The sequence below is a fragment of the Rhinoraja longicauda genome, chromosome 28 (genome assembly GCF_053455715.1).
Source record: "Rhinoraja longicauda isolate Sanriku21f chromosome 28, sRhiLon1.1, whole genome shotgun sequence".
NCBI lineage: Eukaryota > Metazoa > Chordata > Chondrichthyes > Rajiformes > Arhynchobatidae > Rhinoraja > Rhinoraja longicauda.
The window spans coordinates 32,695,479-32,723,268 of NC_135980.1; the positions used below are offsets into that span (position 1 = coordinate 32,695,479).

The following is a 27,790-nucleotide window of genomic DNA, read 5'->3' on the forward strand; positions in this document are numbered from 1 at the left end:
CTTCAGTTTTGTACTGGAGTTAATCCAATGTTTCAGGTTTGAGTTGTAATGAATGGCACTGCTCTCATGTGAGTGACTCTCCTTTTAAGTTAGGATCAATTCTGCAGGGCAGAAACATGGAAACAGAGGAAATAGGTGCAGCAGGAGACCATTTGGCCCTTCGAGCCAGCACCGCAATTCATTGTGATCATGGCTGATCATCTACAATCAGTAACCCGTGCCTGCCTTCTCCCCATATCCCTTAATTCCACTAGTCCCTGGAGCTCTATCTAACTCTCTTTTAAATTCATCCAGTGAATTGGCCACCACTGCCTTCTGCATTCCACAAATTCACAACTCTCTGGGTGAAAAAGATTCTTCTCCCCTCAGTTTTAAATAGCCTCCCCTTTATTCTTAGACTGTGGCCCCTGGTTCTGTACTCCCCCAGCATTGGGAACATTTTTTCTGCATCAAGCTTGTCTAGTCCTTTTATAATTTTATACGTCTCTATGAGATCCCCTCTCATCCTTCTAAACTTCAGTGAATACAAGGCCAGTCTTTCCAATGTTTCCTCATATGACAGACCCTCCATCCCAGGGATTAACCTGCGCTGCACTGGCTCAATAGCAAGGATGTCCTTCCTCAAATTAGGAGACCAAAACTGCACACAATAATCCAGATGTGGTCTCACCAGGACCCTATACAACTGCAGAAGGACTTCTTTGCTCCTGTACTCAAATCCTCTCAGTATGAAGGGCAACATGCCATTAGCTTTCTTCACTGCCTGATGTACCTGCACGCTTACTTTCAGTGACTGGTGTACAAGGACACCCAGGTCTCGTTGCCCTTCCCCTTAACCTAATCTGACACCATTGAGATAATAATCTGCCTCCTTATTTTTGCCACCAAAGTGGATAACCTTACATTTATCTACATTATATTGCATCTGTCATGCATCTGCCCACTCACTCAACCTGTCCAAGTCACCCTGCAACCTCCTAACATCCTCTTCGCAGTTCACATTGCCACCCAGCTTTGTGTCCTCCACAAACTTGCTAGTGTTACTTCTAATTCCATCATCCAAATCATTAATATATATTGTAAACAGTTGCGGCCTTGCGGCACTCCACTCTCCACTGCCTGCCATTCTGAAAAGGACCCGTTTATTCCTACTCTTTGCTTCCTGTCTGCCAACCAATTCTCTTTCCATATCAATACCCTACCCCCAATACCATGTGCTCTAATTTTGCTCACCAACCGTGTGGGACCTTATCAAAGGCTTTCTGAAAGTCTAGATACACTACATCCACTGGCTCTCCTTCATCCATTTTGCCTGTCACAGCCTCAAAAAATTCCAGAAGATTAGTCAAGCAGGATTTCCCTTTCATAAATCCATGCTGACTTGGAACAATCCTGTTACCGCAATCCAAATGCACCGTTATTACCTCTTTAATAATTGACTCCAACATCTTCTCCACCACCGATGTCAGACTAACTAGTCTATAATTCCTCGTTTTCTCTCTCGCTTCTTTCTTGAAAGGTGGGATAACATTATCTACCCTCCAATCCACAGGAACTGATCCTGAATCTATTGAACATTGGAAAATGATCACCAATGCGTCCACGGTTTCTTGAGCCACCTCCTTGAGGACCCTGGGGATTTATCAGCCTTCAGTCCCAACAGTCTACCCAATACTATTTCTCGCCAAATACAAATTTCTTTCAGTTCCTCTGTCTCACTTGGTAGTCTGTCCACTAGTACTTCTGGGAGATTGTGTCTTCCTTAGTGAAGACAGATCTGAAGCACCTGTTTAACTCTTCCACCATTTCCTTGTTACCCATAATAATTTCATCCGTTTCTGACTTCAAGGGACCCACATTTGTCTTTACTAATCTTTTTCTCTTAACATACCTAAAGAAGCTTTTACTGTCCTTCTTCATATTCTTGGCCAGCTTTGCTTCGTACCTTATCTTTCAGCCTGTATTGCCCATTAAGGCGGAGATTGAAAGGTTCTTGATTAGTTCGTGTAGCAGGGGACATGGCAGGAAAATGGAGCTGAAAGAGAAAGATAGATCAACCATAATTGAATGGCGGAGTAGAGTTATTGGGCATAATTCTGCGCCTATCACAGACAACTTTCTGTTGTCCTATGAAAGTTTCCCATTCTCTGGCTTCCCGCTGCCCTTTATAATGTTATACATCTTTTCTTTTAGTTTTATTCCATCTCTAACTTCCCTTGTCAGCCATGGTTGCCTCTTACTCCCCTTAGAATCTTTCTTCCTCTTTGGAATGAAATGATCCTGCATCTTCTGGATTATGCCCAGAAATTCCTGCCATTGCTGTTCGATCGACATTCCTGCTAGGATCCCTTTCCATTTGACCTTGGCCAGCTCCTCTCTCAAGCCTTCATAGTCCCCTTTGTTCAACTGCAACACTGACATTCCTAGTTTAACCTTCTCCCTCTCAATTTGCAGATTAAAACTAATCATATTATGGTCACTACCTCCAAGCGGTTCTTTTACCTTGAGTTCCCTTATTAAATCTGGTTCATTGGACACCACTAAATCCAGAATTGCCTTCTCTCTGGTAGGCTCCAGTACAAGCTGTTCTAAGAATCCATCTCGGAGGCACTATACAAACTCAATTTCTTGGGGTCCAGAACCAACCTGATTTTTTCAGTCTACCTGCATATTGAAATCCCCCATAACCTCAGTGGCATTACCTTTGTTACATGCCAATTTTAACTCCTGCTGCAACTTACACCCTATATCCAGACTACTGTTTGGGGTCTGCAGGTAACTCCCATTAGTGTCTTCTTACCTTTACAATTCCTCAACTCTATCCCCAGTGATTCTACATCGTCAGTCCCAATGTCACCCCTCGCAAGGGACTGAATTCCATCCCTCACCAACAGAGCCACCCCACCTTCTCTGCCCACCCGCCTGTCCTTTCTATAGTATAAGAAAATAACTACAGATGCTGGTACAAATCGATTTATTCACAAAATGCTGGAGTAACTCAACAGGTCAGGCAGCATCTCGGGAGAGAAGGAATGGGTGACGTTTCGGGTCGAGACCCTTCTTCAGACTGATGTCGGGGGTGGGACAAAGGAAGGATATAGGTGGAGACAGGAAGGTGGAGGGAGATCTGGGAAGGAGGAGGGGAAGGGAGGGACAGAGGAGCTATCTGAAGTTGGAGAAGTCGACGTTCATACCACCGGGCTGCAAACTGCCCAGGCGAAATATGAGGTGCTGCTCCTCCAATTTCCGGCGGGCCTCACTATGGCACTGGAGGAGGCCCATGACAGAGAGGTCAGACTGGGAATGGGAGGGGGAGTTAAAGTGCTGGGCCACCGGGAGATCAGTTGCGTTAATGCGGACCGAGCGCAGGTGTTCAGCGAAGCGATCGCCGAGCCTGCGCTTGGTTTCGCCGATATAAATAAGTTGACATCTAGAGCAGCGGATGCAATAGATGAGGTTGGAGGAGGTGCAGGTGAACCTCTGTCTCACCTGGAAAGACTGTTTGGGTCCTTTGATGGAGTTGAGGGGGGAGGTAAAGGGACAGGTGTTGCATCTCGTGCGGTTGCAAGGGTTTCACTAGTCTGTCTCCTGTGATGGAGATGGTGAGGTCCAGAAACGGGAGGGACATGTCAGAGATAGTCCAGGTATATTTAAGGGCAGGATGGAAATTGGAGGTGAAGTGTATGAAGTCAGTGTCCTTTCTATAGGATGGATAACCCTGAATATTCAGTTCCCAGTCCTGCTCCTCCTGCAGCCACGCCTCTGCAATCCCCACAATGTCATACCTACCAATCTCTAACTGAGCCTCAAGCTCATCCACTTTACTTCTTATACTTCGCGCATTCATATATAGTACTTTTAACCCTTTGCTCATCTCAGCTTCCACATCGATTCCTATTACACTTGGCCATTCTCTCCTATTGCTTTGTGAGCTTTCAGTCCCGTTAATTCTGGGGTGTTTCTTAATTATTCCTATACTCTCTTTCCCGTTAACTCCATATTTGTCAATCCCATTTGAAACCCCCCCCCCCCCCACTATTTAGTTTAAAACCACCCGTGTAGCAGTGGCAAACCTGCCTGCAAGAATGCTGGTCCCCCGCCCTTTGATGTGCAACCTGTCCCTTTTGTACAATCCACCCTTACCCCAAAACAGATCCCAGTGGTCTAAGAATCTAAATCCCCGCCCCCTGCACCAACTCCTCAGCCACACATTCATGTCCCGTATCTCCCTGTTCCTCCCCTCACCAGCACGAGGAACTGGAAGCAAACCAGAGATGACCACCCTGGAGGTCCTGCTTTTCAGCCTTCTTCTGAGTTCTCTAAAGTCACGCTGCAGAATAGACAATAGACAATAGACAATAGGTGCAGGAGTAGGCCATTCAGCCCTTCGAGCCAGCACCGCCATTCAATGCGATCATGGCTGATCACTCTCAATCAGTACCCCGTTCCTGCCTTCTCCCCATACCCCCTGACTCCGCTATCCTTAAGAGCTCTATCCAGCTCTCTCTTGAAAGCATCCAACGAACTGGCCTCCACTGCCTTCTGAGGCAGAGAATTCCACACCTTCACCACTCTCTGACTGAAAAAGTTCTTCCTCATCTCCGTTCTAAATGGCCTACCCCTTATTCTTAAACTGTGGCCCCTTGTTCTGGACTCCCCGAACATTGGGAACATGTTTCCTGCCTCTAATGTGTCCAATCCCCTAATTATCTTATATGTTTCAATAAGATCCCCCCTCATCCTTCTAAATTCCAGTGTATACAAGCCTAATTGCTCCAGCCTTTCAACATACGACAGTCCCGCCATTCCGGGAATTAACCTAGTGAACCTACGCTGCACGCCCTCAATAGCAAGAATATCCTTCCTCAAATTTGGAGACCAAAACTGCACACAGTACTCTCTTTCCTCTTCTTCCCGTCATCGTTTGTGCCGACATGCACTGCTCACCTTCACCCTTGAGGATGCTCTGCATTCGGTCCGTGATGTCCTGGATCCTGGCACCAGGGAGGCAACACACCATCCTTGAAGTAGAATTTCAGTTTGGTATGTAATTCACTTTTTACATTCTAACTTAACCAATCTTTAAATGCATTTGTAATCCACAGAGAATGAAGAAGATTTTTATGTGTTAAATAAAGATTTTCTTTCTACATATGAAGAACTAAGACAATACAAGGATGACCTTTTAAATGCTGAGCCAGTTGCAGCACAGCTGGATCGACGGGTGAAGATTTTTCGACCCTCAGCCCAGGCAGCAAAATTTGAATTGCCCAATGACTTTTATAACCTGACTGCTGAAGAAATTAAACGTGAGCAACTGATGAGGTAAAACGGATCACATATAGTGCTGCAGGGTTAAATTCTCTGGTTTAATTGTGAGGAACAGCTATATTTTTAAAACTTAGCTATCTCTGTGGATGATAAAGAACTGAACTTCTTCCAGAGCACCACACCAAAGTATATCAGCTTCACAGCCTTTACATTCCTGAGCAGCTTAATTCCAGACCGTCAGTACTACACTGAACAACAGATTGCACTATTGTGTGGAACTAGAAGGCATGACGTTATGACTGACGCCAGAGCTAATTAAGTTGGTAGACACAAAGTGCTAGAGTAACTCAGCGGGACCGGCAGCAGCTCTGGAGAGAAGGAATGGGTAATGTTTCAGGTCGAGACCCTTCAGACTGATGTCGGGAATGGGTAGTACAGAGATAAAATGTAGTCTGAGACAGTAAGACTGCTAGGAGAACTGGGAATGGGGAGGGGATGGAGAGAGAGGGAAAGCAAGGGCTATTTGAAGTTAGAGAAGCCATTGTTCATACCAAGTTAGAGAAGTCATTGGGGTGTAAGTTACCCAAGCGAAATACGAGGTGCTGTTCCTTCAATTTGCGCTGGGACTCACTCTGACAATTGAGAAGGCCCAGGACAGAAAGGTCAGTGTGGGAAAGAGAGTCAAGTGTTGAGCCACCGGGAGATCGTAAGTTTAGGCGGACCGAGCGGAGGTGTTCAGCAAAGCGATCGCCGAGCCTGCGCTTAATCTAGTAGGATCCCGTTGGAGGTGGCGAAAATGTTGGAGGATTATGTGCTGTATGCGATGGCTGATAGGGTGGAAGGTGAGGACAAGGGGGACTCTGTCCTTGTTACAAATAGGGGGAGGGTGAGCAAGAGCGGAACTGTGGGATATCGAGGAGACCCTAGTGAGAGCCTCCTCTTTAATGGAAGAGGGGAACCCCTTGTTCCCTAAAGAATGAGGACATCTCTGATGACCTGGTATGGAGCACCTCATCTTGCGCGCAGATGCGCGTAAACAGAGGAATTGGGAGTAGGGCATAAAGTCTTTACAGGAAGCAGGGTGGGTAGAAGTGCTGTCTAGATAGCTGTGGGAGTCAGTGGGTTTGTAATAGATGTCAGTTGATAGTCTGTCTCCTGTGATGGAGATGGTGAGATCTAGAAATGGTAGGGAAACGTCGGAGATGGTCCAAGTGAATTTGAGTGCAGGATGGAAACTAATCGTGAAGTTGATGAAGTCAGTGAGTTCTGCATTGGTGCAGGAGGTAGCACCGATAGAGTTCAGGGATAGGGCCAGTGTATGCCTGGAACAGTGATTGTTCGACGTACCCTACAAAGAGGCAGGCATAGCTAGGGCCCATGCGAGTGCCCATAGCTATGCCTTGGATTTGGAGGAAGTAGGAAGAGTCGAAGGAGAAGTTGTTAAAGGTAGGGACCAGCTCTGCCAGGTGGAGGAGAGTTAGTAGGCTGAAATTGGCTGCGGTTGAGGAAGAAATGGAGGGCTTTAAGACCTTCCTGGTGGGGGATGGAAGGTGTAGAGTGACTGGACATCCTTGGTAAAGATGAGGTAGTGGGATTTATCAGCCTTCAGTCTCATCAGTCTATCCAACACCATTTCCTGACTAATGTGAATTTCCTACAGTTCCTCCATCACCCTAGGTCCTCTGTCCCCTAGTACATCTGGGAGATTGGTTTCGTCTTCACTAAGGAAGACACAAACAAAGTACCTGTTCAACTCGTCTGCCATTTCCATGTTCCCCATAATAAATTCACCTGTTTCTGCCTTTCAAGGGACCCACATATCTTAACTCATATTTTTCTCATCACATACCTAAAGAAGCTTTTACTATCCTCCATTATATTCTTGGCTAGCTTACCTTCATACTTCATCTTTTCTCCCCGTATTACCTTCTGTTGATCTTTAAAAGTTGCCCAATCGTCTGGCTTCCTGTCATATTTGCTATGTTATACTTCTCTTTTATTTTTATACTGTCCTTGACTTCCCTTGTCAACCATGGTCACCTCTTACTCTGAGAATCTTTCTTCCTCTTTGGAATGAAATGATCCTGCTTCTTCTGGATTATTCCCAGAAACACCTGCCATTGCTGTTCCACCATCATCCCTGCTAGGGTCTCTTTCCAGTCAACTCTGGCCAGCTCCTCCCTCATGCCTCCATAATCCCTTTTGTTCAACTGCAATACTGACACTTCTGATTTTACCTTCTCCCTCTCAAATTGCAGATTAAAACTTATCATATTATGGTCACTACCTCCTAATGGTTCCTTTACCTTGAGTTCCCTTATCAAATCCGGTTCATTACACAAAATGAACTAAATCCAGAATTGTCTTCTCCCTGGTAGACTCCAGTACAATCTGCTCTAAGAATCCATCTCTGAGGCACTCCACAAACTCCCTTTCTTGGGGTCCAGTGCTGACATGATTTTCCGAGTCAACCTGCATGTTAAAATCTCCCATAACCACTGTAGCATTACCTTTGTTACATGCTAATTTTAACTCCTGATGCAACTTGCACCCTATGTCCTGGCTACTATTTGGGGGCCTGCATGATAATTCCCATCAGGGTCTTTTTACCCTTACAATTTCTCAGTTCTATCCACAATGACTCTACATCTCCTGATTCTATGTCACCCCTTGCAAGGGACTGAATCTCATTCCTTACCAACAGAGCGACCCCACCCCCTCTGCCCACCTGTCTCTTTTCGATAGGTCGTATCCCTCTGAATATTCAGCTCCCAGCTCCGATCCTCTTGCAGCCATGTCTCTGTAATTCCCACAACATCATACTTACCAATTTCTAACTGAGCCTCAAGCTCATCCATTTTATTTCTTATACTTCGCATTCATATGTAACACTTTAAATTCGATATTCACCTCTCCTCTCACACCGGCCGGTTCCTATTTCACCTGACCTTACTCTCTTATCCCTTCTTCAATCCTCCATCCCATTAATTTGGGTGTCCTTCGTAACCTTTTTGTGTACTTTCTTCCCCTTTAACTCCATCCTTACACTCCCAATTTGTCAACTCCTCCCCCCTGCTATTTAGTTTCAACCCACCTGTGTAACACCAGCAAACCTGCCTGCCAGAACGTTGGTCCCCCTCCAGTTAAGATACATCCCATGTAACCCATGTCTTTTGTACAGGTCAACCCTACTCAAGAAGAGATCCCAGTGGTCTATAAATCTAAATCCCTGCTCCCTGCACCAGCCTTTCAGCCACTCATTCAGATCCCCTATCTCCCTGTTCCTGCCCTCACCAGCACGAGGTTCTGGAAACAATCCAGAGATCACCACCCTAGAAGTCTTGCTTTTCAGCCTTCTTCCTAACTCTCTAAACTCCTTCATCTTCTTCCTGACATCGTTTGTGCCCACATGCACAACCACTTCCAGCTGCTCACCTTCCCTCTTGAGCATGTTCTGAAGTTGGTCCAAGACATCTTGAACCCTGGCACTAGGGAGGCAACAGACCATTCTCGAGTCTTGCTTGCTGCCACAGAATCTCCTGTCCGCACCTCGGACAATGGAGTCACCCACCACTATGGCTCTGCCCGACGTTAGTCTCGCTGGTCGCGCCTCATGGCTAGGATTGAAGCCACTGACTTGTCCGGTGCTCGGACTGGAAGCATCGTCTGCCCCGACAGCTCCCAAGAGAGTGTACCTGTTTTCATTAGGTACAGCCACCGGAGTCTCCTGCACTCCACGTTTACTCCTCTTTCTCACAGTCACCCACTTTCGCTCTTCCCGTATCCTTGGTGACAATCTCACTGTAGGTCCTGTCCAGGAAACTCTTGTTTTCCCAGATGGCCCTGAGGTCATCCAGCTGCTGATCCAGTTCCCCAACACGGTTCATTCAGGAGCTGCACCTGGCCACAATTTCTGGAGGTATAGTTGTCAGAAGCACCAGCCGTGTCCCTGACCACCCACATCCTGTAGGAAACACACTGCACCAACTTGCCTGCCATTTCTTCAGTGGACAAAAAATCCCAAATTTCAATCAAGTGTAGCCTCCTTGTCGAAGACTCTCGAGCCAAAGACTCACATTTTACTCACCAGGGCATTTCACCTCAACAAAGATGCTCCCCCTAGAACAAGCTCTACTTTTATTTGCTGTTCAATTAACCAATTTACAAATTTAGTTGCCGGTTTTTAAATGACCCGCTCTTGAAACCTCACCAAGGCTTTAACTTCTGCAGCCAATCCCCGCACTTGCTCCTTCACCTGCCGCTCCTCTGCCGACCTTGAAGGTATGTGTCTCTCTTTGACTACTTGGGTTTTCCTGCGTGCTCTTGTTTGCAGCTTAATTGGTATGACCACAAACTCCCCTCCCCTGCATAGATGGGAAGCAGGATAATCAGACTTGGGGGTGGGGAGTGCAATTGCTCATGGACAGATGAGAGAAAATAGATTACATGAAAATATTTGAGCTGTGGGACTGATGTGATTGCTGTGTGAGCTGGACTAAATGCCTGCCTCTTGTAAGAAAATATATTTAAATTTATTTAGTTCGTAGAGTTCAAGCTTTTTAAACTAATGCAACAACGTTTGATGGTAGGTCAGAAACTGTGGAAAGGACAACGATGCTGAGAACCAAAGCCATGAGAGAGAGAGACCAGCGCAGGGCGTTGAAGAAATATAACTTCACGTTACTGCGTGTCAGATTCCCAGATGGATATATTTTGCAAGGTCGGAAATTATTCCCAAGGAAGTTATCTTCTCCACTAATTTCTTGATTTATCTTGTCTTCCTTTCAATTCTGAAAGGCTCTTATTATGTACTGCATTTTAAATGTCATCTATAAATGACAGGCTTATTGTTCATTTCTACATTCTTTGAATTTTATAAGAAGCCTACAGAGCTTTCTTAAAACAGATCACATTAATTCCCTTGTTAATATTTCATATTTACATAGACAGGTGAGTTTAATTTTGGTTTGTTTCAGAAGCTTTTGTTATGACATTAAAGTAAATACATTTTACTGGAAAACTCACCTGATCAGGCAGCATCTGTGGAGGAAAATGGATCGGGATCTTTCTAAAGACTAGGATTCTCATCTAAAACATTGTTTGACAATTTCCCTCAACAGATGTTGCCTGATCTGTTGAGTTCCTCTCGCAGATTTTGCTTAAAATTCCCACAACCGCAGTCACTTGTGTTTCCAATAATATAATATTGATTTGGAAAAGAGATTTATAAACTATTAATTATGGGCATCTCTGGAACAACAAATGAAGCCTTCCATTTCTGATAACCTAGTTTGTAATTGAAAATCTTTGTATCATTATGGGCTGTGTTTTTTAAAATTCTTCCTTTTTATTCATATTAAATTTCCTTTCAGCGACATTCTATGCACGAGAGAAGATTTTAGCTCTTCGTGAATTTGTTCATGGTGTTCTTGAAAATGACTGTGTTCCTTTTGAACTGGTGGCTCCTGGAGGTCAGAAGCTGAAGGATGATTCTGCAATGCTTGCGGAAGTTGGATTGGTAAACTGCTTTATCATTTTCCTATTGCTTTGTATTCCTCTTTATTGCCTCCTTGTCAGGGTGTTGAAAGTGTCTTGCTGTTCCCTGGTCTTTGCTGACATCTGGTGGATAGTTATAGATCGGGCAAAAGTTTTAAGTAATTTCTCTGCCTTTCCAGAAGGATGATCTGTAGTTTTGGGCAGACAATTTTGATGATATGTTCAACAGATTTAAAATTTCAACCTGAAACGTCAATTGTTCCGATCCACCCAGAGGTACTGCCTGACCTATTGAGTTCCTTCAACAGATTGTATGTTGCTCCGCATTCCAGCATCTTCGTCAGTTGTGTCTCTAGGGTTAAGATTCATATTTTTAGCATTTTCCTATCTGGAAGATAAAATGGCATAAAACATGGTTGGTGAGTTCCTATGAATAACTCCAATAGTGAATACAGCAAAGAGTTTATTGGTGAAATAAAAATAAACAATTAACATTGCAAATATTGGTCTTCTAAGATTAGCTATGCATTTTGACTAATATCTGCATGTTTTCCCCACACTGGCCACGTGAGGGGCAGCTCCAGGCATTGGGAACAAGCCATCTTCTGCCGTATAACCTTTGAAGCTGTTATATTTCAGAATTTGAGATATGCCTGGTGCAATGTTCTTATTTTTCAGCCCAATCAGCAATTTGTCTTACTCCTTTAGAATTTATAATATTTTGGGGATCTAACCCAAATTTGGAGTGAGGTAGAAATAGAATGGAATTTCTTATACCCTGTCTGTAATTTTTAATGCATTCTGATTACGAACACACCTGCAACTCCAGCGCATTATCACAACTAAATTCACATTTTGAAATTAATCTAGTTGCTTTCCTGATGACCTGTTCAAAAGGCTAAGTCTTTAAGGCTCCACTGGAAGAGTTATCCTGCAGTTGAAAATCTTGCAGATATTCGAAATCGGTGCAGATTTGATCCAGGATCAGGGACGGATATTACATTTGACTAGCAATGTGCCATTTGGGAAACTTTAGTCAGAGTTTATCCTGGTCACAATCTGGTGACTGGTGCAGATAACAGGCGAGTACATTATTGCACAATGTGAAGTATGAACACTAACTGCAGTATGGTTCAATCAGAGCATACCCACTGGGTCAACACTTTTTGGATGTTTTTGTGAAAAGGATGCTTGTAGTGCTATGGTTATGCAATGAATAAAGGGAATAAAAGGATCCTTGTTTTTTTAACAGTACTCATCTATGTTTTCAGGTTCCTGCTGCGTTGCTGACTCTGACATGGGATGCAGAGGTTTTATTGGATCTACAGGCTGCAGGTCATAGTCTCACTGGCACAATAAAACAAGAACTGCTGTCTAATGTTCAAACACTTGTATAAGTAAAGACCAAGACTGCTCAGTTGAATATTGTATATAAATTAATTTTTTTAATTAAGCCATGTTAGTAATTTATCCATGGAGGCAGAAATCAGAAATTCTTGCAAAGTCATTTGATTTGAGATAGCTGCTGTCTCTGTTAGCTGGCTTTAATGCACCATACTCTGGAAATGTTGATGTTAATCCTACCTTTGGTCAAGACTATTTAATGTGGGGATTCTCAAAGAATAGGATGGGTGACTCTTGTAATCCAAATTAGGAATGAACATCACATATTGAAGTAAATCAACTTTACTTGTGAAATTCTGTCCAGTCTAACTGTGAGTGAAGGAGCATACTTTGAAAATAATATCAAAAAAGCATCTTGGATATCTTTTCTACAATACTGTCTAAGCCCTTTGATGACATTGTAGTTGGTACTTGTGAGGAGGTCTTTATGTTCTGAGGTGTTTTCAGCATGGATTGTCTAAATTAATCTTTGTACTCCGGCTTAGTCACAATAATGAACCAGACATTTTAAGATACAATTTGCATGAACTGTAAGAAACAATTCATAGATTATTATCATTGATGTTTCTCATTACATTTGCATTAGCAGCTGGACATCAAGATGGGAGAATTGCAGGGAAAGGTGTGCTCTTCCAGTTTCAGTCAAAACTGGAGAAGTTTAGTAACACCATATTGTGTGCCATCAGAGATAAAAGTGAGATTGATATCGAGTGGAAGTGAAGGAAGAGCATTTTTTAAATTGAGGGAAAATGATTTTGTTTGAAACTGGATTGGGTTCAACTTGTTCACCAGCTAGCTGGCCTGCGCTATTGTCACAGAACTGCCTATTCCGAGCCAAGTAGTAGAAATCAAACCACCTTTTGACTGGTTGCTTCACTGGTGCAGGAGTTTTGGAGGACTGTTTTTCAGTTGATTTGTAAACCAAGGCACAAAAAGTGCACCAGCACAATGAAGCTATGAATGACTTTGACCATAAAGAGGATTAGTTTATTGTTTGTGGATTCATGCTATGTACAATTTGGCTTCTGTCTTTCCTACAAAATAGTAAAAACATTATAAAAGTGACATTAATTATTAAAGTACAGAGGATGAGATGCAAATGCAAGCATTTTGTTTCTAACAGCTCATGCTGTACCAAGAAATTAAGTAAAAATTTGAACTTTTTTTTGATATCGTTCTGCTTTATTTATAAAATTGCTAGATCTGAATTTAAAAAAGATTAGTTAATCATTACTACACAATATCTAGTTTGATAACAATATTTTGGAATTGAATCCCAGTGCCAAAATGTAATAACTTGGCATTTGTGCATATTGATTACTTACAAGTTGACTTGCTGCGTTTTTGGTTATACTGATCGTGAGGCAGCCTTTGAAATTTGCTCCATTGGTTGTGTCAGGATTATCCTCATTATTTTTGAATGTGTACCAAAACCTTACTGGAACAGTCATTATGTGATGTACTTGCCTCCATGTGTGCATTAATTGCAGGCTGAGCTGTTAGATTTTAATGCTCGAGGGAAGCAAATATTTATGTTGTACCTTTTGGAAATTATAATTTGAGAGTTCAATTCAGACTGATGTCTATGCAACATGCACAGAAGCCACAGCTTGCATAGTAACTGCCTGTTTCTGCAATTAGCTCGATCTCCCCTTAACACTGTATATCTATTCAACATAATTATGATTTCAAAACTAAGCTGAAATAGTTTATCCTCAGTAAATCTGTTTTGTGGCCGCATTCTTCATCATTACAATAACTTTCATTATTACAATGTCTTTAACAAGAATGTCCCAAAGTGTTTCACACCATTACCCAAAAATGGACGGCAAGCTGCACAGGGAGACACTGAGACCAAATGGGTAAAGGACATTTTATGGAAAAGTCCATAAAAACCTCTTTATGGAACCTCTTTATCCAAAAAATATAGAGGGTTTGGAGGAAGAAATTATACTTTAAGGCTTTGGCAGCTTACCTGTAGTTACCCAAGACTGACCTGTAGTGAGGTGATAAAAATCAAGCAAGAGGCCAGAATTAACTTAATTAAAGTTTTTAGTTATGATTCTTTGCTTTCAAATGCAGCAGCATTCATTCTTGGTATTTATTTCCTTCCCTTCCTTTCTGTGACAGTTAACAGCTAATGGTGGCCTTTTTTTAAAACTAGATTGATTGTGAGAGAATGTGTAGGAAAGAACTGCAGATGCTGATTTAAATCGAAACTAGACACAAAATGCTGGGCTAATTCAGCGGGACAGGCAGCATCCCTGGAGGTGTAGGAAAGACCTGCAGATGCTGGTTTAAATCGAAGATAGATATCGGAAAGAACTGCAGATGTTGAAGGGTCTTGACCTAAAACGTCACCCATTCATTCTCTCCCGAGATGCTGCCTGTCCCGCTGAGTTACTCCAGCATTTTGTCTACAATTGATTGTAGAGTTTAGTTGTTGGCACTATTTAACCAATTGTGTAATATTGCGGAATAGCTCGTCATTTCTCAGTCAGTGTATATTTATATTTTTCTCTTGGAACTATTTTTTTTTCCATGGCCTTGACAGCAATGCTAAATGTTGCATTGCTGACAAAACTACTGACCAGTTTATTTGTTGAAAAGTTGCAAAGCCGAAACTACTTATGATCATGATTTGTACTAGTTATTTGCTCACTATTTTACTCTACATCAATAAACAGAATACCCATGTGTTGCAAATAATTTAAAAGTAATGTCACACATTGATGTAGTTACCCAAATATATGCTTGAATCAAGAACTTTATTTCTGAAGTCAAATGAAGATAATGGAAAACTGTTTTACACAATTTGAGTTAAGTAGCACAGCTGTTGAGTTGCTGCCTTAGTGCCCGAGACCCGGGTTTGATCCTAACTATGGGTGCTGTCTGTACGGAGTTTGTACGCTCTCCCTGTGACCTGCGTGGCTTTTCTCCGGTTTCCTCCCATTTGAAAGGCATACAGGTTGGTAGGTTAATTGACTGGTATAATTGTAAATTGTCCCCAGTGTGTGTAGGATGTTAATGGGTAGGGAGACTCGGTGGGCCGGTTCCCATGCAGTACCTCAACACTGGCATTTGTACTTGCAGAAAACTGTCAAAGGCTTTTTTAAGATATTTTTTTAACCTATTAAAAGCTAGTCATTTGCCTAATATTTTAACTTATTGGAATATTGTACATTTATTAAGTGATTATTGTGCAGCTAAGAATGAAACTATTAACACTTGCACATTTTGGTTGTGTTTTTTGTTTTCAAACACTATATGTTCTTAGTTAATAAAGTACTCAGCAATTTGATCATTTAATACACCTTTTGCATTATTTGGTTAACTGCATTACACAGATGCCTGTGGTCATTGCTTTCCTTTTACTTCCTACGCAGCTCATTGAGTTAATCCCAAATTCATTGTGTTGAAGTATGTAAAAAGAATGGAAAATTTAAACAAGGATTCTTTAGCCCTTGAGCTTTTCAACATTCAGTGAAACTATAAGCGACACAAATTGTTGGAGTAACTCAGTGGGTCAGGCAGAATCTCGAGAGAAAAAGGATAGAGGGCACATTTAGGTTAGGACCCTTCTTCAAACCATGTGTCTCAACCTGAAGTGTCACCTATCTTTTTCTTCCAGAGATGCTGCCTGACCCATTGAGTTACTACAATGCTTTGTCTATGGTATGAACCAGCACCTGTTTCTGCATTTCAGTGAAACTAGCTGCTCTGTGACTGACTTCATAAAGCTGCCTTTTCCCCCATAATCCTTTATATTTTAATTCATTGATTCAACAATGATTAATCTCCTCCTCTTCCATGCCCCCTTCATACATGTAATGGCTGCTCTGTGACCTGACTTCATAAAGCTGCCAAGTCACCATATTACTCTATATTCAGGCTCACAGATCCAGTGATTTTTACCTCTCCCTTTCTTAAATACTAGTGTTCAATATTACAATCTCCCACTTGACATCTTGATATTCATACTTTGGCATGGTGGCCACCAAGCATAAGAATGCAGAAAGCAACAGGTGAAAATTATTTGATGTGTTCACAACATGATTGTTCAGTCTGAAGAAGGGTCTTGACCCAAAACCACTTATCCATATTCTCTAGAGATGCTGCCTGACACACTTGGTTACTCCAGCACTCTGCCACCTGTGATGTTCATGACGACTGAGGCAGTATTTGTATGGAAGAACTGCTTCAGAACATAATCAGTGATACAAAAGTGCCACCTTACGTCGACAGTAAAATCTACTAATTTTCATCAGTATAATGGTGAAAATGATACAGTAACTACACCTTCAGACCCAATCTATCAGGACTTATTCTGACTAATCAGCAACTTTAATTAAATTGCATACAAATTTATCATTAACTTGCACATGACCCTTTACTAAAAGATTACCAATTATCCTCACCTCAATGCACCATGTTCCCTGTATGAACTAATTCCAAAAAAGCTAGCTAACACATTCAATGAATCTGCTTTTTGAATTTGATTTGCCCAACCCCTCTTATAAATTCCAAAAGCTCTAATCAAAGCTTTCATTTTGTTATTAATTCTCTCTCCATTTGCACTAAACTCATGCTTTTCACAAATATCACAGGCAACCTTTATGGGGAAAATGCAGTGGTTCATGGCTAATCATGCATCTGCTGTGGATCTGGAAAGCCACATTGTAACAGCCAGGTTTAGAAAAATATTGCCCAAAAGCAGGTTAATGGGATTAAGCTTCAATGTGGCAAGATGGGCAACTTTCAGTGCTGTTGCCTTATGAATCCATGACTCTAACGTCCTTACAATTAAATCACGTGCAGATTTATTAAGTATTTTGCAGAGATCATGTTGGAGAGGATGCTGTAAGGAGATGATGGGAGAGGAAATAAACATGAATAACAATATTTAAATACAAAAAGTTTCAAAAATAGATTAAGTAAATAGCATTACAGACAAGTTTTTTTATTCAATACTGAACATCATTTGCAAGGGGACTGATAAGGCAGTTGTATTGCAATAAATGTCAAACTATAATCTATATCTAATAACCTTCAGTGCATCCATTTTCAGAAAATCCAAAAGTAATGTTTCAAGTGTCAGATGTCAAGCTTTTGCATTGTACATAACTGGGTGTTTATTAATGCCAATATTTCCAAAGATACTTGTGTTCATTTCTTAAATTAGAAAATCACAATTTTTTTTGTTGCAAAAGTGGCATTTTATTAATTTTTTTACAGAACCTCAAGTATTAAGTTTATGAAATGATACAGAAATGTTTAAAAAAGTTTCTAAAGAGAAAAAGAGCACCCTACGGACATAAAGCTATTAGTATATATATATACACACACATATATATCTCGATTCAGGTATAGTGGGGGGAGTTGACAGCAGCATTTTCACAGGGTTCAATTTCCATTGTCTCATCAGCAGCCAGTTCTGGGATCAGCTCTAGAGGCAGGATGTCAGGTGCCAATTGGTAACACAGTTCCACATGCTTCTCACGCTTGACCAACAAAGAGCACAAATCTTCAGGCACCTTGTCACACTCTGAAGGATTGGTGGCAAATGGGGAAAGAGAAACATCATCATGAACAAATAGTAATGTAAACTTCCATGTATATTCAATAAAGTGGCAAACGAACACAAAGATCACACAATGTTTCACTAAAAACAAGACCTGTGTTTGTTTGAGATATGCAAATGATCACATTGGAATAGCCACCAGAAATGCAAATCAGTACACCTGGCTTTTTGGAGAAAAAAAGTGGTTTTAATGCACCAGTTCAAAAGGAGAACCTGCCAAGTGATTTTCTGTAACATAGATAAAACACAAGATATGCAACAAGTATTTGAAACCTTAGCAAGGGACAGGTTAATGAAGAGGCGACAACTTCCCGGGGGATTTCAAGTGCACTCTCATAATTTTGTCTGGATTAAAGGAGGTGCCCGACCACCAGTTGCCAGAGAGAGAAAGAAAAAAAAATCGGTGGTGGACATTTATAACTATAAGTTTTAGTGAGTGATGCTGCAAGTGGACAATTGGATGCAAATCTGTTTAAAACACTTGGTCTTGCAAAAATATTCTGCAATTAGTGTTGCAAATGAGGAATCTTTATGCAAGCAAAACATGTACCTTTATCGTTTGGCATAGGCTTGTTCATCTCTACATCAACAATTACACAATCTGCATCATCGTCATCTTCTGTATCTGCCTGAAAACCATCAGTCGCCATTATTTCAGCCTAGAACCCAAATCAGAGGACAAAATTTGTCATTCCTCAATGTTAGTTTGCATGTCTTATTTTCAGTGCAAGAGTGAGGCTGTTGGAATTTCAAAGCCAAACTTTAAATTGAACTCTTTCAACCTGATCATGGCAAGCGGAAAAGGAACTCAATCTGTTCATGACATAATTTTTATCTTGCTACTCAAGAAATCAGTTCCATGACATTACTAATTGACGGGTATCATATTAATCTTATTCTATCCTTGGTGGATAACCTTGAGCAGACAAAGTTAATTTTAATAATAATTTAATAATTGGCACCTTTACTGCCACATGCTTTTACTGGTAGGAACTGGTGTTCAGGAACAGACCCGTCATCTGCCTTAAATACCCTGTTAAATTTACAATTTCTTACAATGAGGCCATTTGATCCATTGAGTCTGATAGAAACATAGAAAATAGGTGCAGGAGTAGGCCATTCGGCCCTTCTAGTCTGCACCGCCATTCAATATGATCATGGCTGATCATCCTACTCAGTATCCCGTACCTGCCTTCTCTCCATACCCCCTGATCCCTTTAGCCACAAGGGCCACATCTAACTCCCTCTTAAATATAGCCAATGAACTGGCCTCAACTACCTTCTGTGGCAGAGAATTCCACAGATTCACCACTCTGTGTGAAAAATTTTTTTTCATCTCGGTCCTAAAAGACTTCCCCCTTATCCTTAAACTGTGACCCCTTGTTCTGGACTTCCCCAACATCGGGGACAATCTTCCTGCATCTAGCCTGTCCAACCCCTTAAGAATTTTGTAAGTTTCTATAAGATCCCCCCTCAATCTTCTAAATTCCAGCGAGTACAAGCCAAGTCTATCCAGTCTTTCTTCACATGAAAGTCCTGCCATCCCAGGAATCAATCTGGTGAACCTTCTCTGTACTCCCTCTATGGCAAGAATGTCTTTCCTCAGATTAGACGACCAAAACTGTACGCAATAATCCAGGTGTGGACTCACCAATGCCCTGTACAACTGCAGTAGAACCTCCCTGCTCCTATACTCAAATCCCCTCGTTATGAATGCCAACATACCATTCGCTTTCTTCACTGCCTGCTGCACCTGCATGCCTACTTTCAATGACTGGTGTACCACGACACCCAGGTCTCGTTGCATCTCCCCTTCTCCTAATCGGCCACCATTCAGATAATAGTCTGCTTTCCTGTTCTTGCCACCAAAGTGGATAACCTCACATTTATCCACATTATACTGCATCTGCCATGCCTTTGCCCACTCACTTAACCAAGCCACGTTGCAGCCTCCTAGCATCCTCCTCACAGCTAACACTGCCCCCCAGCTTCGTGTCATCCGCAAATTTGGAGATGTTGCATTCAATTCCCTCGTCCAAATCATTAATATATATTGTAAATAGCTGGGGTCCCAGCACTGAGCCTTGTGGTACCCCACTAGTCACTGCCTGCCATTCTGAAAAGGACCCGTTTATTCCTACTCTTTGCTTCCTGTCTGCCAGCCAGTTCTCTATCCACATCAATACTGAACCCACAATACCGTGTGCTTTAAGTTTGCATACTAATCTCTTATGTGGGACCTTGTCGAAAGCCTTCTGGAAGTCCAGATATAACACCTCCACTGGTTCTCCCTTATCCACTCTACTAGTTACATTCTCGAAAAATTCTATAAGATTCGTCAGACATGATTTACCTTTCATAAATCCATGCTGACTTTGTCCAATGATTTCACCACTTTCCAAATGTGCTGTTATCCCATCTTTAATAACTGACTCTAGCATTTTCCCCACTACCGATGTTAGACTAACTGATCTGTGATTCCCCGTTTTCTCTCTCCCTCCCTTTTTGAAAAGTGGGGTTACATTAGCTACCCTCCAATCCTCAGGAACTACTCCAGAATCCAAAGAGTTTTGAAAAATTATCACTAATGCATCCACTATTTCTGGGGCTACCACCTTAAGCACTCTGGGATGCAGCTTATCTGGCCCTGGGGATTTATCGGCCTTTAATCCATTCAATTTACCTAACACCACTTCCCGACTAACCTGGATTTCACTCAGTTCCTCCATCTCATTTGACCCCCGGTCCCCTGCTATTTCCGGCAGATTATTTATGTCTTCCTTAGTGAAGACAGAACCAAAGTAGTTATTCAATTGGTCTGCCATTTATTTCCTTGTTCCCCATGATTAATTCACCTGTTTCTGACTGCAAGGGACCTACATTCGTTTTAACTAATCTTTTTCTCTTCACATATCTATAAAAGCTTTTGCAGTCAGTTTTTATGTTCCCTGCCAGTTTTCTTTCATAATCTATTTTCCCTTTCCTAATTAAGCCCTTTGTCCTCCTCTGCTGGACTCTGAATTTCTCCCAGTCCTCTGGTAGGCTGCTTTTTCTTGCTAATTTGTATGCTTCATCTTTTGTTTTGATACTATCCCTAATCTCTCTTGTTAGCCACCCATGCACTACCTTCCCTGATTTATTATTTTGCCAAACTGGGATGAACAATTGTTGTAGTTCATCCATGCGGTCTTTAAATGCCTTCCATTGCATATGCACCGTCAACCCTTTAAGAATCAATTGCCAGCCTATCTTGGCCAATTCACGTCTCATGCCCTCAAAGTTACCTTTCTTTAAGTTCAGAACCGTTGTTTCTGAATTAACTAAGTCACTCTCCATCCTAATGAAGAACTCAACCATATTATGGTCACTCTTGCCCAAGGGGCCACGCACAGCAAGACTGCTAACTAACCCTTCCTCATTACTCAATACCCAGTCTAGAATAGCCTGCTCTCTTCTTGGTTCCTCTACACGTTGGCTTAGAAAACTATCCCGTATACATTCCAAGAAATCGCCTTCCTCAGCACCTCTGCCAATTTGATTCACCCAATCTATATGTAGATTGAAGTCACCCATTATAACTATTTTACCTTTGTTGCACGCATTTCTAATTTCCTGTTTGATGCCATCCCCAACTCCACTACTACTGTTCGGTGGCCTGTACACAACTCCCACTAACGTTTTCTGCCCCTTAGTGTTTCGCAGCTTTACCTATATCGATTCCACATCCTCCAAGCTAATGTCCTTCCTTTCTATTGCATTAATCTCCTCTCTAACCAGCAACGCTACCCCACCTCCTTTTCCTTTCTGTCTATCCCTCCTGAATATTGAATATCCCTGGATGTTCAGCTCCCAGCCTTGGTCACCCTGGAGCCATGTCTCCGTAATCCCAACTGATGTACTTCTCTGATCAATCCCAGTCCCTCACCAATCTCCCCGGCAACCATCCATTTCACTCCCATTCTTCTACCTAGGCTAGGAGGGAATAACTATACCCAATTAACCTACCGATCTGCACGTCTTCAGGTGCACGTCTTCAGGTTGTAGGCGGTTGCACATTGTCAGAGAATATGCAAATTATACACGCAGAACCAGAAATCAGAATGGAACCTGGATCACTAGAGGGCAAGGCATCAGCTTTGCCAGTTAATTCACTGTGCCACACACACAATCATTGGCCATCAAGATACTAGTTATTTACAAAAGACAGAATATGCTGCCAACCAACTAGCTGGATCATATACATTATAACTGTAACACTCATGCACTCTAGTCAAGTCAAGTCAATTCAATTTTATTTGTATAGCACATTTAAAAACAACCCACGTTGACCAAAGTGCTGTACATCAGTTCAGGTACTAAGAACGAACATACAATGGCACACAAACATAACAGCACATACATAAACAGTTCACAGCGCCCCCTCAGAGGGTCTCAAATGCTAGGGAGTAGAAATAGGTATTGAGCCTGGACTTAAAGGAGTTGATGGAGGGGGCAGTTCTGATGGGGAGAGGAATGCTGTTCCACAGTCTAGGAGCTGCAACGGCAAAAGCGCGGTCACCCCTGAGCTTAAGCCTAGACCGCGGGATAGTCAGTAGCCGCAAGTTGGCCGACCTGAGGGACCTGGAGATAGAGTGGTGGGTTAGAAGATTTTTGATATGGGGGGGGGGGGCAAGCCCATTTAGGGCTTTGTATGTGAATAGGAGGAGCTTGAAGTTGATTCTGTACTGTACTGGGAGCCAGTGGAGAGAGGCCAAAATCGGGGTGATGTGGTCCCTTTTACGGGTACCCGTCAGGAGTCTCGCTGCAGCGTTTTGGACCAATTGCAGGCGGGGCAGGGATGATTGGCTGATCCCAGTGTATAGGGAGTTGCAGTAGTCTAGGCGGGAGGAAATGAATGCGTGGATGATTTTTTCAATGTCGTCAAATTGGACGAATGGTTTGATTTTAGCTATGGTACGTAGCTGGAAGAAGCTGGCTTTTACCACAGCTTTGACTTGCTTGTCAAACTTTAATGCAGAGTCAAATATCACGCCAAGGTTTTTGACATGTGGTTTGACTAGGGAGGATAGGCTTCCAAAGCTGCCTGTTATCGTTTTGATGGAGTCGGGGGGGGGGGGCCCGAATAGGATGACCTCAGACTTGGTCTGGTTTACATTTTTTTTAAATTTAGATTTAGAGATACAGCGCGGAAACAGGCCCTTCGGCCCACCGGAAACAGGCCCTCGCCGCCCAGCGATCCCCGCACATTAACACTATCCTACACACACTAGGGACAATTTTTACATATTACCCAGTCAATTAACCTACATACCTGTACGTCTTTGGAGTGTGGGAGGAAACCGAAGATCTCGGGGAAAACCCACGCAGGTCGCGGGGAGAACGTACAAACTCCGTACAGACGGCGCCTGTAGTCAGGATCGAACCCGAGTCTCCGGCGCTGCATTAGCTGTAAGGCAGCAACTCTACCGCCCTAGTTGAAGGAAGTTCTGTGCCATCCAACATTTTATGTCCTCAAGGCAGAGCATGAGGCCGATTAAATTTGACCGGTTTTGTTGGGATTCAGGGGGAGATAAAGCTGTGTGTCATTGCATGCGTGCTTGAAACAGGTTGGAACAGTGCGAGTGGCCAGAGAACTGTTGATGATAGAGAGGATGCTGGGACTGGCTATTGCAATGACATCCTTCAGAAGGGCAATGGGGACAGTGTCAAGGGGGCAGGTTGCAGGTTTTATAATGGAGACAAGCTTTGCAAGGGAGGATTGAGTGACGGGTTGGAGACAGTCCAATTTAGATGAACAGACCAGTGAGACAGCTAGGTCACGGGTGGGAGGGGAAATATTCATTCTAATGTTCTCAACTTTGCTAGTGAAAGATTTAGAGAATTCTTCGCACTTAGCAGGGGACCCAAGTAAGCTGGTACTGGGGGCAGGACATATGACAGAGGTAATAGTGCTAAATAGGACCTTGGAATTATGAGAGTTTTTGGAAAACATTGTTTTCCATCTTAAGTCATTATCGATTTGGCACTCAAGATGGGAATTTTGATTTAACAGAATAGGCATTTCTGTCGGTTCTGCAGAGGGAAACAAGTTTCAACGTTCGTGCTAGCCAACAAATGCAACTCAAAGACCATGGAAATAATTCTAGACATATAAATTGAGTGTCATACATGTCCAACATTGACATGTGTCTGCTTTATCTTCTTATCCCCACAGCTTTAACCATGAAGCAGATGCTGAACAAAAAATCTCTCGATCCTCTGATGACTCAGTTGGGGGTGAGGGAGAAATCACCTCAGGAATGTAGAGCTTCTCTTGCTTCAAACACCATACAGAACATAGATATGTACATACAGAAATACAGCCTTTCCATTAAACAGATGGAGCAACTCTAATATTACCATGACTCATTTGTCTGACTAAGCTTATTGATTCCATGCATAACCTCTCCTTTAACTCCACTTTTGCCAAATCGAAAGATGTAGCTCAGGAAATTTGCACGGGCCCAAACACTGGCTGCATGGAACAGTTATCATTTCAGGCCCATTCAGACACCCACCCACACTCATTTCTTTTCCTGGAACATTATAAATATACTAACGCTGCTACTGCAATCTTACAGAAAAGTTGTATACTTTATTGCTTCCATTTTGAAGTCTCTGATGTTTTCCCATCCCTGGTCTGCCATCAAGGGATAGGATAGCAATCAATGTCTGAGCCCCATAACATAGCAAAGAGTACCAGGAGGCCAGAGGATTGGGTAACTTTCAAAGGACAACAGAAGGTAACAAAACGGGCAATACGGACTGAAAAGATAAAGTACGAGAGGAAGTCGGCCAAGAATATAAAGGAGGACAGCAAAAGCTTCCTTAGGTATGTTAAGTGAAAAAGATTAGTAAAGATAAATGTGGGTCCCTTGAAGTCAGAAACAGTTAAAATTATTATGGGGAACAAGAAAATAGCAGAAGAGTTGAACAGGTACTTCAGATGTGTCTTCACTAAGGAAGACACAAACAACCAAATCCACCCAAAACTTCATCCTCAACATTGATGGTCTCCCAGTATCCACCTCACCTCACATCCGGAATCTTGGAATCATCCTTGATCAAACCCTCTCCTTCGACAAACACATCACAAAGACAGCCTTCTTCCACCTCAAAAACATTGCCCGTCTCCGTCCATCCCTCTCCTCCACAGCTGCAGAAACCCTCATCCACGCCTTCATCACCTCCCGTCTGGACTACTGCAACAGCCTCCTCTATGGCGCACCCTCAAAAATCATCAATAAACTTCAATACATTCAAAACTCCGCTGCCGTCTACTCACACACACCTCGATCCGTGACCATATCACCCCCGTCCTTTATAAACTCCACTGGCTCCCCATCCCCCAGAGAATCCAGTACAAAATCCTCCTCATAACCTACAAAGCCCTCCATAACCTGGCCCCATCCTACCTGACCGACCTCCTCCACAGGCACACTCCCACCTGCACCCTCCGCTCTGCCGCTGCCAATCTCCTATCCCCCCACATCCGGACTAAACTCAGATCCTGGGGGGACAGGGCTTTCTCCATCGCTGCTCCCACCCTATGGAACTCACTACCCCAAACCGTTAGAGACTCCCCCACACTCACCACATTCAAAACATCGCTGAAGTCTCACCTGTTCAGTACTGCCTTCAACCAATGAAGGTCACCTCACCTACTGTCTCCTTTCTCTGTTCATTTATTTATTTACTTATTTATCTATTTATTAATTTCCCTATGTTCTCAAAATCTCTGTAAAGCGTCTTTGAGTATATGAAAAGCGCTATATAAATAAAATGTATTATTATTATTATTATCCCAGGAATCTCTAGAGGAAAGAGGATCTAGGGAGACAGAGGAACTGAAAGAAATTTGCAATAGGCGAGAAATATTATTGGGTAGACTGACTGATGGGACAGAAAGCTGATAAATCCCCAGGGCCTGATGGTCTGCATCCCAGGGTATTCAAGGAGGTGGCTCTAGAAATCATGGACGCATTGGTGATTATTTTCCAATGTTCAATAGATTCAGGATCAGTTCCTGGGGATTGGAGGGTAGCTAATGTTATCCCACTTTTCAAGAAGGGAGTGAGAGAGAAAACGGGGAATTATAGACCAGTTAGCCTGTCATCGGTGGTGGGGAAGATGCTGGAGTCAATTATTGAAGAGGTTATAACGGCACATTTTTGAAAGCGGTAAAAGGATTGGTCCAAGTCAGCATGGATTTAAGAAAGGGAAATCCTGCTTGACTAATCTTCTAGAATTTTTTGAGGATATGACATTAAATGGATGAAGGAGCACCAGTGGATGTAGCAGACCTCCCAACATTTGATTTTACAAATTCAGAATTTTACATAAAAATTCATAATATGGCACCTAATGCAAATTTTCAGCCAAAGAAAAGTATGCACGCCAAATGCGCGTACGCGTTGTGCTACATTCACGTGTGAAAAACGACTATTATTTCCTACAGTTTGTAGTTCTTGGATTACATGTACAATGTTAGGCCTATCATGAGTATATTCTACTGTTATAGAAAGGTTATTGGACAGAAATATTTTTACAACAAATGTGCTTTTTCCTTGCACATTCCAATTCTCTTGGTATTGAATAAAAGAACAATGGTGATAAAATGTATGACAATGTTATGAAGAAAGAGTTTCATTTCAAAAACTGCACATACTTAATTTAATTGAAGACATACTTGCTCCAGTGGTCATCTACAGCAAATCACAACGGTCCATGCCCCCCCAACCCTCTTAGAGCACATGGTATTGAGGGTAGGGTATTGACATGGAAAGAGAATTGGTTGGCAGACAGGAAGCAAAGAGTAGGAATAAATGAGTCCTTTTCAGAATGGCAGGCAGTAGCAAGTGGAGTGCCGCGAGGCTCGATGCTGTGGCCGCAACTATTTACAATATATATTAATGATTTGGATGATGGAATTAGAAGTAACACTAGCAACTTTGCGGATGACACAAAGCTGAGTGGCAGTGTGAACTGTTAAGAGGATGTGAGGAGGTTGCAGGGTGACTTGGACAGGTTCAGTGAGTGGGCAGATGCATGGCAGATGCAGTATAATAATAATGTAGATAAATGTGAGGTTATCCACTTTGGCGTCAAAAACAAAGAGGCAGATTATTATCTCAATGGTGTCCGATTAGGTAAAGGGGAAGTGCAACAAGGCCTGGGTGTCCTTGTACACCAGTAACTGAAAGTAAACGTGCAGGTACAGCAGGCAGTGAAGAAAGCTAGTGGCATGTTGGCCTTCATAACGAGAGAATTTGAGTAGAGGAGCAAAGAGGTCCTTCTGCAGTTGTATAGGGCCCTGGTAAGACCACGTCTTGAGTATTATGTGCAGTTTTGGTCTCCTAATTTGAGGAAGGACGTCCTTGCTATTAAAGCAGTGCAGCTTAGGTTCACAAGGTTAATCCCTGGAATGGCTGGACTGTCATATGAGGAAAGATTGGAGAGACTGGGCTTGTATTCACTGGAGTTTAGAAGGATGAGAGGGGATTTCATAGAGATGTATAAAATTATAAAAGGACTGGACAAGCGAGATGCAGGAAAAATGATCCCAATGTTGGGAGAGTCCAGAACCAGGGAGCACAGTCTAAGAATAAAGGGGAGGCCATTTAAAACAGGCGAGAAGAAACTTTTCCACCCAGAGTTGTGAATTTATGGAATTTTCTGCCACAGAAGGCAATGGAGGCCAATTCACTAGATGAATTTAAAAGATAATTAGATAGAGCTCTAGGGGCTAGTGGAATCAAGGGATATGGGCAGAAGGCAGGCCCAGGTTACTGATTGTGGATGATCAGCCACGATCACAGTGAATGGCAGTTCTGGCTCGAAGGGACTAATGGCCTCCTCTTGCACCTATTATCTATGTTTCATACCTCTTCATTTTCCACACTGCTTCCTGCAAGGAGTCTTTTTAACTATTCCAGAATGTCTTTTTCATATCTGTTCTCACAACATGTCTTTCAATGAGTCTTTCCACACCATGCTTCC

General features: G+C 42.5%; 2 protein-coding genes across 8 annotated transcripts in view; one reads left to right on the plus strand and one right to left on the minus strand.

The window, feature by feature from the left end:
* Window positions 1–15,460, plus strand: part of ubxn6 (UBX domain protein 6) — a 38,491-nt gene extending 23,031 nt beyond the window's left edge. For all 5 annotated transcript variants that reach the window (XM_078423939.1, XM_078423941.1, XM_078423942.1 and 2 more), the window contains exons 8-11: window positions 5,106–5,325; window positions 9,861–9,991; window positions 10,644–10,789; window positions 12,039–15,460. In XM_078423939.1, the coding sequence (XP_078280065.1) occupies window positions 5,106–5,325; window positions 9,861–9,991; window positions 10,644–10,789; window positions 12,039–12,164 (623 nt within the window). In that variant the 3' untranslated portion in view covers window positions 12,165–15,460. The remainder of the gene's footprint in view (window positions 1–5,105; window positions 5,326–9,860; window positions 9,992–10,643; window positions 10,790–12,038) is intronic.
* A 1,503-nt stretch (window positions 15,461–16,963) lies between these two features.
* Window positions 16,964–27,790, minus strand: part of chaf1a (chromatin assembly factor 1, subunit A (p150)) — a 64,294-nt gene continuing 53,467 nt past the window's right edge. For 2 of the 3 annotated variants that reach the window (XM_078423926.1, XM_078423928.1), the window contains exons 14-15: window positions 18,303–18,411; window positions 16,965–17,716 (exon numbers count right to left, since the gene is read on the minus strand). In XM_078423926.1, the coding sequence (XP_078280052.1) occupies window positions 17,532–17,716; window positions 18,303–18,411 (294 nt within the window). In that variant the 3' untranslated portion in view covers window positions 16,965–17,531. Of the gene's footprint in view, window positions 17,717–18,302; window positions 18,412–27,790 lie in introns of all 3 variants that reach the window. The other variant, XM_078423927.1, reaches the window with a different exon arrangement.